This window comes from Schistocerca americana, chromosome 4, assembly GCF_021461395.2.
Source record: "Schistocerca americana isolate TAMUIC-IGC-003095 chromosome 4, iqSchAmer2.1, whole genome shotgun sequence".
Taxonomy (NCBI): domain Eukaryota; kingdom Metazoa; phylum Arthropoda; class Insecta; order Orthoptera; family Acrididae; genus Schistocerca; species Schistocerca americana.
This window is the reverse complement of record NC_060122.1, coordinates 18,895,426-18,910,578: the sequence shown is the minus strand read 5'-3', so window position 1 is coordinate 18,910,578 and position 15,153 is coordinate 18,895,426. Positions and strand designations below refer to the sequence as shown.

General features: G+C 41.5%; 1 protein-coding gene across 8 annotated transcripts in view; it reads right to left on the bottom strand.

Annotated features, from left to right (window-relative positions):
• The window catches only part of LOC124612405 (ribosome-binding protein 1), a 351,088-nt gene that overhangs the window by 236,631 nt on the left and 99,304 nt on the right, over window positions 1-15,153 (bottom strand). For all 8 annotated transcript variants that reach the window (XM_047140591.1, XM_047140592.1, XM_047140593.1 and 5 more), the window contains one exon: window positions 2,606-2,748. In XM_047140591.1, coding sequence (XP_046996547.1) covers window positions 2,606-2,748 — 143 coding nt within the window. The remainder of the gene's footprint in view (window positions 1-2,605; window positions 2,749-15,153) is intronic.

Sequence of the window (15,153 nt, the reverse complement as noted above, 5' to 3'; positions counted from 1 at the left end):
TCATGAACTTCCTATTGAACGAAGAGGAGTAACCCAGGCTACAGATGGAAAGATCAGTCACTGACACAGTGCTGAGTACCGCACTAAAGTGTCTGGGGCCTCCAGGATTTAGAAGGCAACTGGTCTTCAACAGTCCTGGCCCAGTCAGTAACTGCAGTACCATCTCACAGAGGTTAAGAGGGTTATAGGCATTAAAATCCTAAGGAGAAGGAGGGGGGGGGGGGGGGGGGGGGGAGCTGTTTAAGGAGGGCAAGAAGAGCAGGAAGCATAGGAAGCCGGTAGGGGGGTGAGAAGGATTGCAGATAATTACTACAGAGTCTAAATGGACCCGAACAACCACCGCTTCCAGCGCAATTTGATGAGGAACCCAGATACAACCAATACCAATAGACATCACCGGATACTCTGGCAGAAGGCTTGAAAATACTGAAGAGTTAATGAGTGAGTATCCACAAAAAGAGATTCCTGCAATACAATACAAGCTACAGAGTAGAGAGGAAGAAGAGTCTGCAATTCTGGAAGGTGACAAGGCCATTACAGTTCCGTTTGAGTGTAGTACAAGAGACTGGATGGACGTCAAATGGTCCAGAATCAGTCATTGTGCCAAATTAGTGTCCATCACCAGTAAGTACAGAGTGACATCAATGAGTGCAAGATCGGACCCCGATTGAGAGGGTGGCGGGCCTCGCCCCAAGACGTACGCATCTTCTTCATATCCTTCTCCTCCTCTGCATCCTCAAGGTAAGAGGAAGTGTGGTCACATCAGTATCAAGATCCGAAAGAGAACAAGTAGCCTTCAGGACCACAGAGCACAAGTCCTGCACCTAACTTGAAGTAATAGGTTTCCTGTCCTGGAGATCCTGGGAGGGAAGCTGCTAGAGGAAGCCGCATCCCCAGTGTGTGCCAGAGGATGGGGGTTTCTTCTCTGGCTGAGGAGAAGGTGTGACTCCATGAGGGGAAGGAATGGGAAATGCCAGGGAGTAGGAGAGGGAAGGGGATCAGGTTGGAGATTAAGGAGGAAAGAGGAAGAGGAAAGGACCGAAGAGAAGAAAAGGTAGACACTAAAGATACTGGGTAAAGATGGTCAAATTTCTGTGGGCCTCAAAGTAGGAGAGACAGTAAAAAGTTTTGAATTCCTGAATCTTCCTTTCCTTTTTATAGATGGGGCAGTCCAGCAAGCGAGGGGAATGTGCACCAGAACAATTTACACACTTTGGTGGTGGGGTGCAAGGACACCTCACATGGACAGGGTGGCTGCAGTCACTGCAAATAGGATTCACCTCATCACAATGTGACCAAAACAGAGATACCAGAAACAGCACATGGGAGGTGGGATATACAGCTTCACATCACAACAGTAAACCATAACTCCGACTGTTTCCAGAAGGATGTCCCCCTCAAAAGCCAGGATGAAAGCACTAGTATCAATGTGATTGTCCTTAAGACGCCTCTGGACTCACCACACAAAATGAATGCTGCTCTGTGCCAGATTTCCTCATCTGATTGTAGGAGGAGGTTCCTACAGGAGATAATGGCTTTAGTCATTTTAATGACTGGAGAGGAGGGATGCTTACTGAGATGTCTCCTAAGCACTTGCAAGCATGACAAGAAGCCAAATGACTGGCAGAAGAGATTTTCATCAGTAGGGAAACAGTTTGCATCTTATTAAGTGAGTGAACTTCACCAAACTTATCTGCGATGTTTTACAAAAAAGAGCGGTTTGTTAGCAATGAAATTCTCCTCATCTGTTCTGGAACAAACCAAGTAATATGGAATGGTGGGCGTGACCCCCCTTGCAGGGTGTGGACAGAAAGGGGAAGGCCAAGGAAGCAAAAAGTAGGAGTAGAGAGAAAACTGATCCTGTCTGAAAAGACGAACACAGAACAGGTGTCAAAAGTACGGAGCTGAAAAAGCTTCATGTGCAGAGCATTAGTCCTGGTACCACTCACTCCAATCAGGAGCTCACACTGTGGGTGCCAACCAGCCGCAGCAAGGGCTACCTAGCACAGTGATCATAGCCAGGAGTTCCGTAGCTGAAAAAAGACGTGACCATTCGTAGGCATACACAAGGTGGTGTCAGTTCAGGTGTTAGAATTGTGATCCTTGTGTTGTCATTTGGATCATCCACATGAGTACATAATAGCCAGACCACATGGAATGGCTACACATGGTGACGACCTAGTGGGGAAGTAAAGGGGGTGGGATTCCTCCCCCCCCCCCCCCATGAGGTTTCCCCTTGTGTCAATAATATGCTGTTCAAATTTGACCTCATTCTGAGCAGTGGCCCTCTTTCTACAGTGTTTTGAAACTGAGAGTTTAATTATGAATTTAATTATGAAAACCCTGTATTTTTTACAACCATGGATACAGAGATGCTATCTGAGCAGAATGTTGATTCACAGTAACTGTGTGTAAATGTATCCAGAAATTTCAACAGAATATTTATTATCCATCAGTATAGAAAGGATTTTTTCCAATGATTAACAGTTTCTATTTACTCATATCTCTGTTTAGATGTTCCACTGGGACAGAAGTTGGTCTATTCAATAAGTGCATTTTATGGCATGGTATGTCTTCAGATTGTTGAATACTGATACACACTCACCTCAATCCATTCCGAGCTTGCAGCACCTGAACCTTGTTTGTTGAGGAGCAGTTCAATCATTCCTTGAACTTCAGTCCTTGACAGCTCTGCTTTACGTAACAATGACATCAGAAGACTAACATTTACAGTTTCATTTTCCCCATCTGCAACAAACCAGTGTTGTAAGGAAAAAATGCAAATGAATACAGTTTCAACACAACTTTCTACGAAGAAAAATGTTTCATCAATCTGATTGCATAAAAGATCGCACGGACACACAGGAAAGGTGGGAGGGGGAAGGGGAGGGGGAGGAGGAGGGGGAACAGGAGAAGGGAGTTCTGAAGAATATGGCTGAACAACACAAAGTAAAAAGTAAGATATTATTCCAGTGCATACTCTTAAATAACATAACTGGGCAGACCGTAGAAGCATTTGTGCCTTCACCTTCGGATAATGATTCAGTGAAGCTTCAAGAAACATTCCAAGTGACAAGAAAGACAGCACATGTAGATACTGCTGTGCATTTGGGATGATAATGCAAAATAACTGTAGTTCCAAAACTTACGAATTACATTCATACAACATAGGAGATAATAAACCATCATGATTCAGTTCTGAAATTCCTTTGTGGAGCAATATATTTGTAACCATGGCAGCAGAAATGTAATTTACATTCTCACTGTGTCTTCCCTTATCAGATAAGTCTGTCACAATTTTTGTAGTAATGCTTTCTATCTTTTCTCCCATGAGGAATTCATACCTTGCAATAAAAGGAGGTGGAAGATGTCCATGATGGATTTTATAAACTGGCTGTGCAGTCCCCTATACAAAGCAAAAACTCAAGTGCAGCGACTGAGGCAGTGGATTGTATCGAGTTACAAGTCACATTTGTTTTAAGCTAACAAATATGTGATGGGCATGTCAAATGAGCACCACATAAAACCGAATCTACGTTCATAATTAATTGCTTGATGTGGTGAAGTTCTGGAAGTGGATTTGCAGTTTTGTGTCAGCAGAAGTGCACAACACATGTCTCTGCAACGAAAAACTGGAAGCCATGGGCGTGGTTTCCCTGACACCTTGCAGCTGGCATTTAGCAACATTTGTGGTTGAAACACGGTAGTACATACAAACGTCATCCACATACAGCGACAGTGGGACAATAGGCACCACAGACTTTACAACTCATTACCTGCTATCAAAACAAGGGTCATTATCAGCACAGAACCCTGTGCAACTCCATTCTCCTATATTTGGACAGCATACACGGTGTCCCAACTCGGACACAAAGCAATGAAATAGAAAATTCTGGATAAAAATTGGGAAGGGGTGTCAAATACCACTTGTACTGAGTAGTAAGGGTGTGTTAATACCATGAGATGTTACAGGTCTTCTTTAAGTAATAGAATAGTGGTGAAGTGATGGCAACAGGCAAAAGCTATCCTTATAGCAGACTCCAATAGATCAGCTGCGGACTACTGCCTGGACAGCAATAAAATCCCCTACATCATCAGAGTGCCAGAAAATATTTCTCTCTCTGTTTCACAGTTTATGCTAATCCCATTTTATGGGTTCAAACATGACAAGCACTTGTCCTTCCTGGATTTAGTAGTATGTACAATAAAGAGTGATATATAGGCTTTCAGATAGTACTTAATTACAGATAACTGCATCATCTGCAAGAATCCTAAGGTTGCTATTAATATTGCCTGCAGAGTCATTAATACACAACAAGAACAGCAAGGTACCCAACACTCCCACAGGATACATCAGAAGTTACTTCTACATTTGTTGATGACTCTCCACCCAAGATAACACGCTGCATCCTCCCTCCCACGCAATCCTCAGATCTGTCATATATTTTGTCTTTTGGTAATAAGTGTAGCTGTGGCATCGAGTCAATTGCTTTTCAGAAATCAAGAAATTCTGCATCTAATTGCCTGTCTCAATTAATGGGTTTCACAATGTCGGGAGAGAAAAGTGAGAGCTGGTTTCACATGATCTATGTTTTTAGAATCCATGCTGGTTGACATGGAGGAGGTCATTCTGCCTGAGATACCTCATTAGGTTTGAGCTCAGGATATGTTTTGAGATTACACAACAAATTGATGTCAAGAATACTGGATGGCTGTTTCATGGATCGCTTCTGCTACCCTTCTTGTAGACAGGTGTGACCTGCACTTTCCTCCAACTACTCGGCTTAGCCTTTTGTTTGAGAGATCTACGCTACATTACAGTTAAGACGGGGAGCTAACTCAGCAACAAATTGGGAATTGAATTTGATAGGGATTCTGTCACGCCCCAGAGATTTGCTCAGTTTCAATGAATTTCAGCTGTTTCTCAATGCCATTGACACAATATCTATCTCACTCATCATTTGAGTGGTACAAGAATTAAATTGTGGCAATACTCTTCAGTGTTGCTTTGTAAAGGAACATTTGAAAACAGAGTTAAGCATTTCTGTTTTCCCTATGCTAGTTTCACTTTCAATTCCTGCCTCATCCACGAGTGACTGGACACTAACTTTGGTGCCACTAACAGTCTAAACATATGAGCAGAATTTCTTTGTGTTTTTGTGAAAGATCATTTGACAATATTCTGTTACATTAGTCATTTAAGGCTTCATGTATTGCTCTCCTGACTGCCAAACATGTTCCATTCAGCATCTACCTATAGGCTTCAAGTTTGTTTTACACCTATTATACAGTACTCTCTGTTTCTTTAGGAGAACCACCCTATAGCTTATATATGTATCCAGTACACGATCAACTATTCTTTCGAGCTTGAGCCATAGTTCCTGTACTGATCCTGATCCGAGCTGAAAGTGTCAACTTCCTCATTAAAATATAACACTACTGTTTCTCTGTCTAGCTTGCTGAACATATAATCTTTCTACTTGTTTTAAATGTACTTTGTGTTGTAGTATTCATTGTTGGTGTAACTGTTTCATCGTCACTGACACCAGTTTCGAAGTAGACTTCCTCAGAGATGTCAGGTCTGTTAGTTACCATTAGATCTAATATTTTCACCATGAGTGGGTTCTCAGTAGTTTTCATAGAAAGCATTTAGTAATGTTTCACAGGACATCTTATCACAGACACCACTAACAAAACTGTAAATTTTGTCCATTATCTTTGATTATTGGTAATCACGTTCGATTTCTTGATTATGCACATGAAGTAGTTGCTGTGATAAATAAGACATTACTATAAAACACAAAAATCAAATTTTATACTGTCGTACAAAAGCAAGAATCAGATACACAGATAAGAGCCAAATACAGGCAGCATATAAGAGATTATTGAGGAGAGTGAAGAGCTGTACTAGAGGAGATCTACTTAGAACTGAAAATATCTATGACGAGTCGATTGCACAGCCTATTAATGAGAAGCTAACTGAATGCTGAGGTAGGTGGAAACAACCTGTGAATACCAATGGGATGAAAGACTACCCAAGAAAGTCCTGAACTACAAACTGAAACGGAGGACAGACCTAGGTCAACCTAGGAAACGAAGGATATATACCTGAGAAGACACAAGAGGTAGATGCCTAAGTTCCCACAGCCCCCAAAGCTGGCATTCAGTGATCTTATTTCACAATACCTCTTCTACTCGGTTATGTAAGCACGAGAATATTGATTCTAGAAATACGGGTACAGCTGTCGGATTTTTAGTGCTCCAGTCAGTTCCCGCACCATGTAAATAGGCTACTGCTTTTGAGAAGGGATTGGGTTGTCTGTCTCGTACTTGCTCTTTAATATATTGACAATGTGGACAAGACAATTTTGTGTAGAGTAAGAGGAAATAAGAAGTATTAAATTGGGCACCGAATTATTAATTCCTTTCTTTAATTGACAATATGCAAATTTTATCTTTACAAGATGGAGAGCAATTCATATATGGTTCTATATTTAATTTGCTCTCGCTCACATTTAACATAGCACAATTGCCTAGAATGCAATAACAACAATAACATTTACAGAATGTTTCAATCTATACCAATAGTAAATATGTAAACCTGTCTTATTTGTCTTATGAAGACCCTAATCTCCAAAACTACTAGACAAATATTAGTGGAGTTTTTGCAGGTAACTTGGGCATAATTTGGGGCACACACAGACTTTAGTTCATCAGAATCAGATCACAGAGAAAAACAAGATACCATGATTTAAAGTTTTAAGAAAACTGTCTGCTTGCCCGCATTTCAACTTGGTACACACATCACTGTTTTGCAAACAATCACTGAAAGTGTAAGAAACACCAAACTATGAAGCTAGTGGGGGTGATGACGCGGGAATGCTTACATTTTATTCACCCATATTTGAGAACGAGAGCACTTAGTAACTCGCAACAAACTTTCCACATAAATTTAAGCTTTTTCGAAACTTTTTCTTGTCAACTCCCCCGATACGACGATGCATCGGGTGTGACATTTTAATTTACTTCTCCTTTGCTATACTGATAGTACTTGCAATGCATTTTGCAGATGGTAATGAATGTACCTGTATATCTACATATGATGCCAAAAACACTGAATGCGTGAAAAACTGCTGCATCACATTTAAATTTATTATTACTATCCCGCCAGATCGATTTCGATTGCATTTAATAAGAACATAGCTTGAACCTCGAGGAAGAAGACTGGCTACTTTACAAAGTAATGACTACAATGCTTACACAGTCTGCCACGCGTTTATTCCATACTTCCGCACTATTTGTCACATAATGTACGTGATTTATCATCATGTACAGCTACTATGCACACTACCCAGTACTTGAGAATGAGAGAGTTGCAACAAACTTTACACACAATTTCAATTCTTGACGAAACTTTCTGTCACTGAGAAACCCCAAAATGATGAACGGAAAAAAGTTTACTGCTTACTACATTTTCACTGTTCATGTACTGTCCCATTAGGCAAGACGTTTTAGTTTATTGCTTCTTTGCTACTGACTCTATTCGCAACACACTTAGCAGACAGTATTCACATATGCTGCTAAATGCACCAAAACTTTTATCACTGTACAAAACACAACCTTTTAACTAGTTAATTTGGTAACTGCTATGTTTACTCCAGTTTTTATGACAAGGGCTCTAATACACAATCAATAGCTGGTTACAAAGCATTGATTAATTCTGAGTGTGAGGTAAGGAATGTGTGTGTACTCAATGTCAAGTTTTCTGAGATTTGAAAACCTACTAAACGTCTTAGCGCAGTTATGTTGCAGAAATGATTATGTTGCACTCGTTCCACAATGTACGAGATCTATTTGGTTATGATACCTTTGTACGCAATAATTGTCGTGGGTAAGATTTTTCAACATCTTTTTTCGAATCCTCAAGAATTCACCAGTTTTAATAAGAAAAACAGTACTCTCTCATTATTAAAGGTACTGATCTCACTTGATCGTGTTGAGAAAATCGAAGCATCTGATTTACTTGCACGATTTGTGTCGATGCTCGGAAAAAAGATATTCGATCGGGCTAGGAAAATTGATTCACGACTAACGCTTAAACATGGTAGTGAAGCTGGTTTTCGAAATTTGAATCTCTTCTTCGAAAAATGGCTCCGAGCACTATGGGACTTAACAGCTGAGGTCATCAGTCGCCTACAACTTAGAACTACTTAAACATAACTAACCTAAGGGCATCGCACACATCCATGCCCGAAGCAGGATTCGAACCTGCGACCGTAGCGGTCGCGTTTCCAGACTGTAGCGCCAAGAACCGCTTGGCCACAACGGCCAGCAATCTCGTCTTCTCTTCAATTTTAAGTGTGACGTAAGAAAGAAGATAGCAATTCTATGTTTGTGACGGATGGTTCCTCTCTCCACACCAATTTTACACGGAAGTATCTAGGTCGGAAGGACTCGGCAGTAGTCCTCGAATAGTTTTGTCCTCCGCCTTTAGTGTTTGAGAAAATCCGGTAAACTAGGAATCACGGTGGCCGAGTTTGATCCTCTAACGACACCGCTGTGGCCGGCCGATTGCCTAGGCACCACCCCACCTACTGCTGACAACGAGCTTTGCATGAGGCAGCCACGCTGCCGGCTGTCACCCTCCCATCAACTGGCAAGTCTTGTTTCACTGCGCGGCATACTAATTCACCTTTTTTCCAGGAGTAGGCCTACTGTATTTATCTATTACAAACCGATGTTTGACTTTTTAGACAGGTCATCCTCAGCTATCAGCGGACAAAAAGCTAGTACTCGAGGAAACGAAACATTGGATACCGAGAATATTAATAAGTAATACGCATTAAGTGTACGGTACAAACGAGGAGCAAGAAAACTCGCGTGCGAAACCGTTTGTCCAGACACGGCAGTCAAATCAGGCAGCTGACACCGTCACTATCAACACATCCGTCTCGATGTCACGCACTTATCACGATCGCATGATTGATTAAACTTTGAAATAACGGCTTCCGTTGCACATCCCAAATGGCCTCGTTGCTCGCTTGTGATTCACGAAAATCTATTTAGTGACAGATGTGAGCAACGATTTGTTGCTCCAGAATCAAAGGAATAGCAAAGTTCGTCAGTCATGAGTCATGACGCATTCCGATGGAGTGCAAGTGACTGGCGGAGCGGAATGAGTATCGCGTCAGTCACGTTTATGGCGGCCATTGCTGTCAAAATATTCGACAGGTATTATTAAGTCACTAGCCATTACTTGTGGAGCTTTCCTTTGCGATGTGATAGACCCCCAACCTGGACCGAGCAATATATCACATAATTCGATAACCCAACAAAAGGGGTCTTTATTGGCCGGGGAGTTTAAAAAGTCGCACTAAAGATGTCTGTGTGGCGACGACGGGGTTCTCTCCCGAGGCTACGCTCTAGGCGCTGGAGGCTAGGCCCTGCGACAGCTCGTCCCAGTTCAGAAACCCGACACTATGCACCCTCATCCAATTACAGAACAACACTCGAGCTCTCCGACATTCCATCTGCCTCATCATTTTACGCAGAAGCGTCACACTACTTGCTGACGACAGCTGATATTACGACGATTTGTAACTTTCTTACACGTTTTGAAATTCTGAAGGTAACGGAGATAAAATGCTTCAACCTTTTACAAAAACTACATTGCAGTTATAAAAAGGAAGGAGGATGATTAGGGTTTACCGCCCTGTCTAAATAGAGATTATTAGAGGGAACATAAGCTCGTATTCTTTCAAAGATGGGGAACGAAATTTGCCGTGCCCTTCAAAGGAACCATCGTGGCATTTCGGTTTAGAGGAATGCAAGGAAAATTAAAATCGGGATGGTGAGACTCTGATCTGAATCACCGTCCTCCAGAATGCGAGTCCAATGTGCTAACCACTGAGCCAGCTCGGTCGGTACAGGTATGGGGCGGTGGATTACGAAAAGGACGCTGTGACTGGGGAGGAAGAGAGACAGGGTTGTAGCCTATCTCAAATGATATTCAATCTGTAAATTGAGGAAGCAGTAAAGGAAACTAACGAGAAATTTGGAGAAAGGATTAAGGATAAAAAAGAAGAAATAAAAATTTCGCTTTGCCGATGACATTTTAACTGTCTAAGGTGTCAAGGCACTCTAAGAGCAGATGGACGGAATGGACAGTGGCTTGGAAAGAGGTCATAAGACGAACATCGACAAAAGCGAAACAGGATAATGAAATGTAGTCTAATTAAATCACGCGATGCTGAGATAATTAGATGAGGACATGAGACCCGAAGTAATAAAGTTATTTGGACAAAAAAAACTGAGGATGACCGAAGAACGGAGGATCTTAATGAAATACAAGGAAAGCTTTTCTGAAAAAAGTGAAATCTGTTAACACGTAACATAAATTTACGTGTTAGGACCCCCTTTCTCAAAGCGTTTGTCTGGAGTTCAGTCTTTTATGGACGTGAAATATGGACTACACACAGTTACGACGAGAAGACAATAGAAGCTTTTGAAATATTGTGCTACTGAAGAATTCTAAAGATCAGAATTGTAGATCGAAAAATTAATAAGGTGGTACTGGATCGAATTTAAGAGAACAGAACCTTATGGCACAATTTGACTAAAAGACTAACACGACATCCTAGAGTACGAAGCTGGGGAATGGAGGGAAGCGTACTGTAGACGCATACGGTACGCAGGTTCAAATGGATGCAGGTTGCACTGATTAAGAGGCAAAGAGGCTTGTGCAGAATCCGGTAGCGGGCAGAGCTAAATTAAACCAGTCTTTGGAGTAAAGATGAGAACCAGCGAAGTATATTTTTGCCCCACTTTGCCATGTTTGTAGAATCTGCTTTACGAGAGAAGCATCTGCACGCTGAATTTCAAAACTTCCCATCTGCTGTAACTACTATCTCGGGAAGCGTCCTGTCATCGTGTAACCCACGCCGCCTCTCAAAATCATCTCTAGGGATGAAAGACGCACGTTAGAAAATATGCTTTTCCACCAGATCTACAACCGACTCGAAACTGTCAACAGAAAAACAGTCAGCAAATGCAGCGTTTTCGTCGTGGGCTACTCTTTTCGAATCTCAACGAGTTTTTAATATCCAGCACTTCGCCCAGGTTTTACATTCATATGCATGTATCGGAGCTGAAGAACAAATCTAGACAGACGGAAAAAAGTTTCAACACCAACGAGGAGTTGTGCGATAAACAAAAGTTGGTAAGCGTACTTCTATGCCTGAAAGACTGTACCTATTCAAATTTGGTGCCAGTTGCAGAGTGGATCTAGTAGCGCCACTATGGGGATCAGTTATGCTTTAAATACACGCTGTAACGGTCGTGAACGTTGGTTACCTTTGAGACTGGACGTGGTTTGTTATGATAGTCAATAATGCCTTTAAGGCGACAAAGACGCCATTATCGGCGTCTCACTAAGTTTGAACGATGTCGTATAATAGGGATTCGAGAAGCTGATATTGCAGAAAGACTTGACAGGAATATGGCCACTGGTTATTTTTGTCTACCTCATACACATAAATAACACGACAGAATATAATTCACGAAGTACCAACATCAAATGCCTATTAGGCCCACTACAAGCAAAGTTTTATGTTAGGAAATAGTTTCACATCTCATTCACACCATCCGGATTCTCAAGCACGAGATCGAAAAGTAGTAGTACAAATTTGGAATTATCATATTCTTCTATATAATTTGTTTGATGTCCCCGTTTCTTCTCCTTCCTAGTTCTAACAAACGATGTTGTCGTCATTAATTCTGTAACTATTCTTGCCACTGTCAAAACTTAAGTCTCTGGTTAACTTCACTAACACTGCCAGACTCGCCGGTTTAATTATTCCGCGATTATTCTCTGGTTAGGCGTTATTACGCGTTCGTACAACGCGTTTTCCCGTGCTATACCGGGAATTGAACTTCAGTGGCTGGTAACAGGGGACTTAGTAGTGTAGCGATCTGGCAAAAATTTTGTCAGTATTTCATTTTCTCATATACCTAAAGGATTACATATTATCGTTCGTACCTGTTATCCGTTTATTTCCACTCTGGTAGCCTGACTCTATAATCGTTAATAATTGTAAAAACGCCCAACAACATAAATAGCGATTGGCTCAGCCGCTCGGTTCTATACGGCTCCACTCGTATGGCCCAGTCCCCATTTGTCTGCAGGAAAGTTTTTGTTATTTCTAAATGCGATGGAAATTCCCCTGACAGAGACATCGCGTACATTATGCACAAAAAAACAAAAAACAAAAAAAAAAAAAATCAACTTATGATTCGCTCGGAAATCAACTTAGAATGTGTTCGAAAACGAACAGGGATGCATTTCAGAATCGTATGAAAAATCCATATACCAACGTGCGCTGGATGCTAGGCGCTTGCGCCACGTGAAACACGTTTTTTTTATTCTTCAAGAATATGAATAATTTGAGGCCTTCCGAAATTGCCTCCCCCCCCTCCTCCCCGTTGATCTGGGCCTGACGGTCGCCAGAAGACTGGGCTCCAAACGGCCACGTGCCACTACCGAGAGGGAACATCGGCGTTATGGCTTTGGCGCATCGTACCGTATCTGCAGCGGCAATCTGAGCACTGACAACGACCTGTTATCAATCGGTTACATCAACGCCAGCTCCGAGACAGACGCCTCGTTGCGTGCATTCCACTGAACCCAAACCACCGCCATTTGCGATTTCACTGGTGTTCAAGCGAGAGCTCATTGGAGGGCAGGGTGGAGATCTAGTTCTGCCTCGGTGGCCATGACGGCCTTTTGTTGATTAGGAGGCCAGATAAGAGCCTGCAACTAACCTGGCTGTGTGCCAAACACACTGGACCTACACCTGGAGTTTAGTAAGGGTTACGATTTCGCATGACAGCAGGAGCAATCTCGTTGTTATCCCATGGAACCTGACTGCAAACCTGTACGTCAATCAAGTGATCCGAGCTGTTGTGCTATCATTCACGAACAGCATTTGAAGGGGTGCTTTCCAACAGCATAACGCTCGCCCACATACCGGTTTTAACCCAGCACGGTCTACAAAGTGTTGACATGTAGCGTTGGCCTGCTCGATTATCAGATCTGTCTCCAACGGAGTACATACAGTATATCACAGGACAATTTCAGCGTCACCCACAACCAGCATTAAATGGTTCAAATGGCTCTGAGCACTATGGGACTCAACTTCTGAGATCATCAGTCCCCTAGAACTTAGAACTACTTAAACCTAACTAACCTAAGGACATCACACGCATCCATGCCCGAGGCAGGATTCGAACCTGCGACCGTAGCGGTCGCGCGGTTCCAGACTGTAGCGCCTAGAACCGCTCGGTCACCCCGGCCGGCAACTAGCATTAACTGTCCCTGTATTGACTGACCAAGTGCAACACTTATTGGAACTGCCATCTGTACATAACAATGCATTCAACATTCTGGAGCTTTACACCGGTTATCAATGTAGAGCGGCATTTCACAGTTGCAATCGCTCATCTCGCACTTACATTAACCTCTGATCTAGCGATGATAATTGCTTAAATTTGTTACTTAGACAAATGTAGTCAAGTTTCACTACTCAACTTTTTTTTTGGTGTTGCGACTTTTCCTCTTTTATACTTTTAACAAGTATAGCCTGCGGCAAATCTTGACATGCAGCACCAAGATCAGGCTGTAGATCAAACAATACCATACAGAGAAAAATTAGGCTTTTGTAGTCAGACACGTGAGACGTATACCTTCATGGTCCTCATTTATAATGTGCGTTGTAGTAATGAATAAGTTTTGAATTTCGAAGTATGAAGACTGGATTACACATCGCACTAAAATGAAACTGCAGTTATTAATTACTAAAGTCTTCATAGGCATACAACACGGTTACGTAATTTTTCAATCGAATGAAATCAAACACACCCTTATGGGTTTGTTTCACTTTTTCAAATGAAGATCCACGAAATTTTGTTCTCTATGTTTAATACATTTTTGGGTCGAGCAAAGAGATAAATTCAAATTGATGCGATGCAATGATTCAAACCGTTCTTCAATTTGCGCAACTATATTGTCAAAAATATCGCAATAGACACTCTTTCTTAATATGGATCTAAATTAAAACGTTCCCGTTTAACGTGAGTTCCTGAGGTTCAATATTTATATTTACCTTTTGGTAACTTGAATCTTTTTTGAACAATACAGAATATCTACGTGTCTCGACTGAAGGGTATTTAAAAGTACGTCTGTGGAGTAAAGAATTCTTCTGAATGTCAATAACAAAAAGTTTGTATCAAGACTAGTCAGAAACTTACAAAATCTTTGAGCTGCATTTGTGTTTCATTGTTGCAATTTGAACTTTCATCCAATATGTGTTGAAAGAATTCAACAAATGAGATTCAGCGAACTTTTGCTGTGTGAACCAAATGGGATGAAAATTCCACCGTGCTGAGGCATTCTTTTCACTGTAAATTCATTTAGAACATGTATTCTTTTTTGAGGATTTATGGAAAAATGAATCCGAACCTGTTAATGTCTAAAAAAATTGTTTTTTTTTGCATCCTTTAAGGCAAGAAACGGACTAAGGTAGAATTAGATTTAAGTTGTGGCTGAAACAATGAACAAAATAGAGCCTTTGGATATAGTTCTTTAACATCAGGTCTTAAGTCCACCCGAATGGCCATCCATAACAGCCACACAGTCAAATGTTGGAGCAATTTAAGACTTAGATAAAATTCGTCAACAAACTTGACCACACACTGAAGGAACTCATTGGCTGATGTATCTGCACTTGCAGCAGTAGATGAGACGAATCTTAAGAACTTTCCAGTTTCAGAATTGATGTACCTTAGAGTATTTGAGAGTCGCGAAGAATTAATTATATCTGATGTTTCGTCCGATACAAAAGGACCATTGTTGATTGTGTAATTCCTTCCTTACTTCTTCTGGAAGTACCTCACTGACAGCAAGTACGTCATTTTGAATTCTGTTTGAAATTACGCCAAATACTGTGGAGGTCTCAAGATGATTACTTAGTGTTGCATTATACCCTTGTTGAGGGAATCCTGTCCCCCTCATGTCCGCGAAACGGAAGCTCGTGAACAGCAATGACACATACAACGTCAATAAGCTCTTCAGCACTTGCCTATTTTTTGTGGTAGACT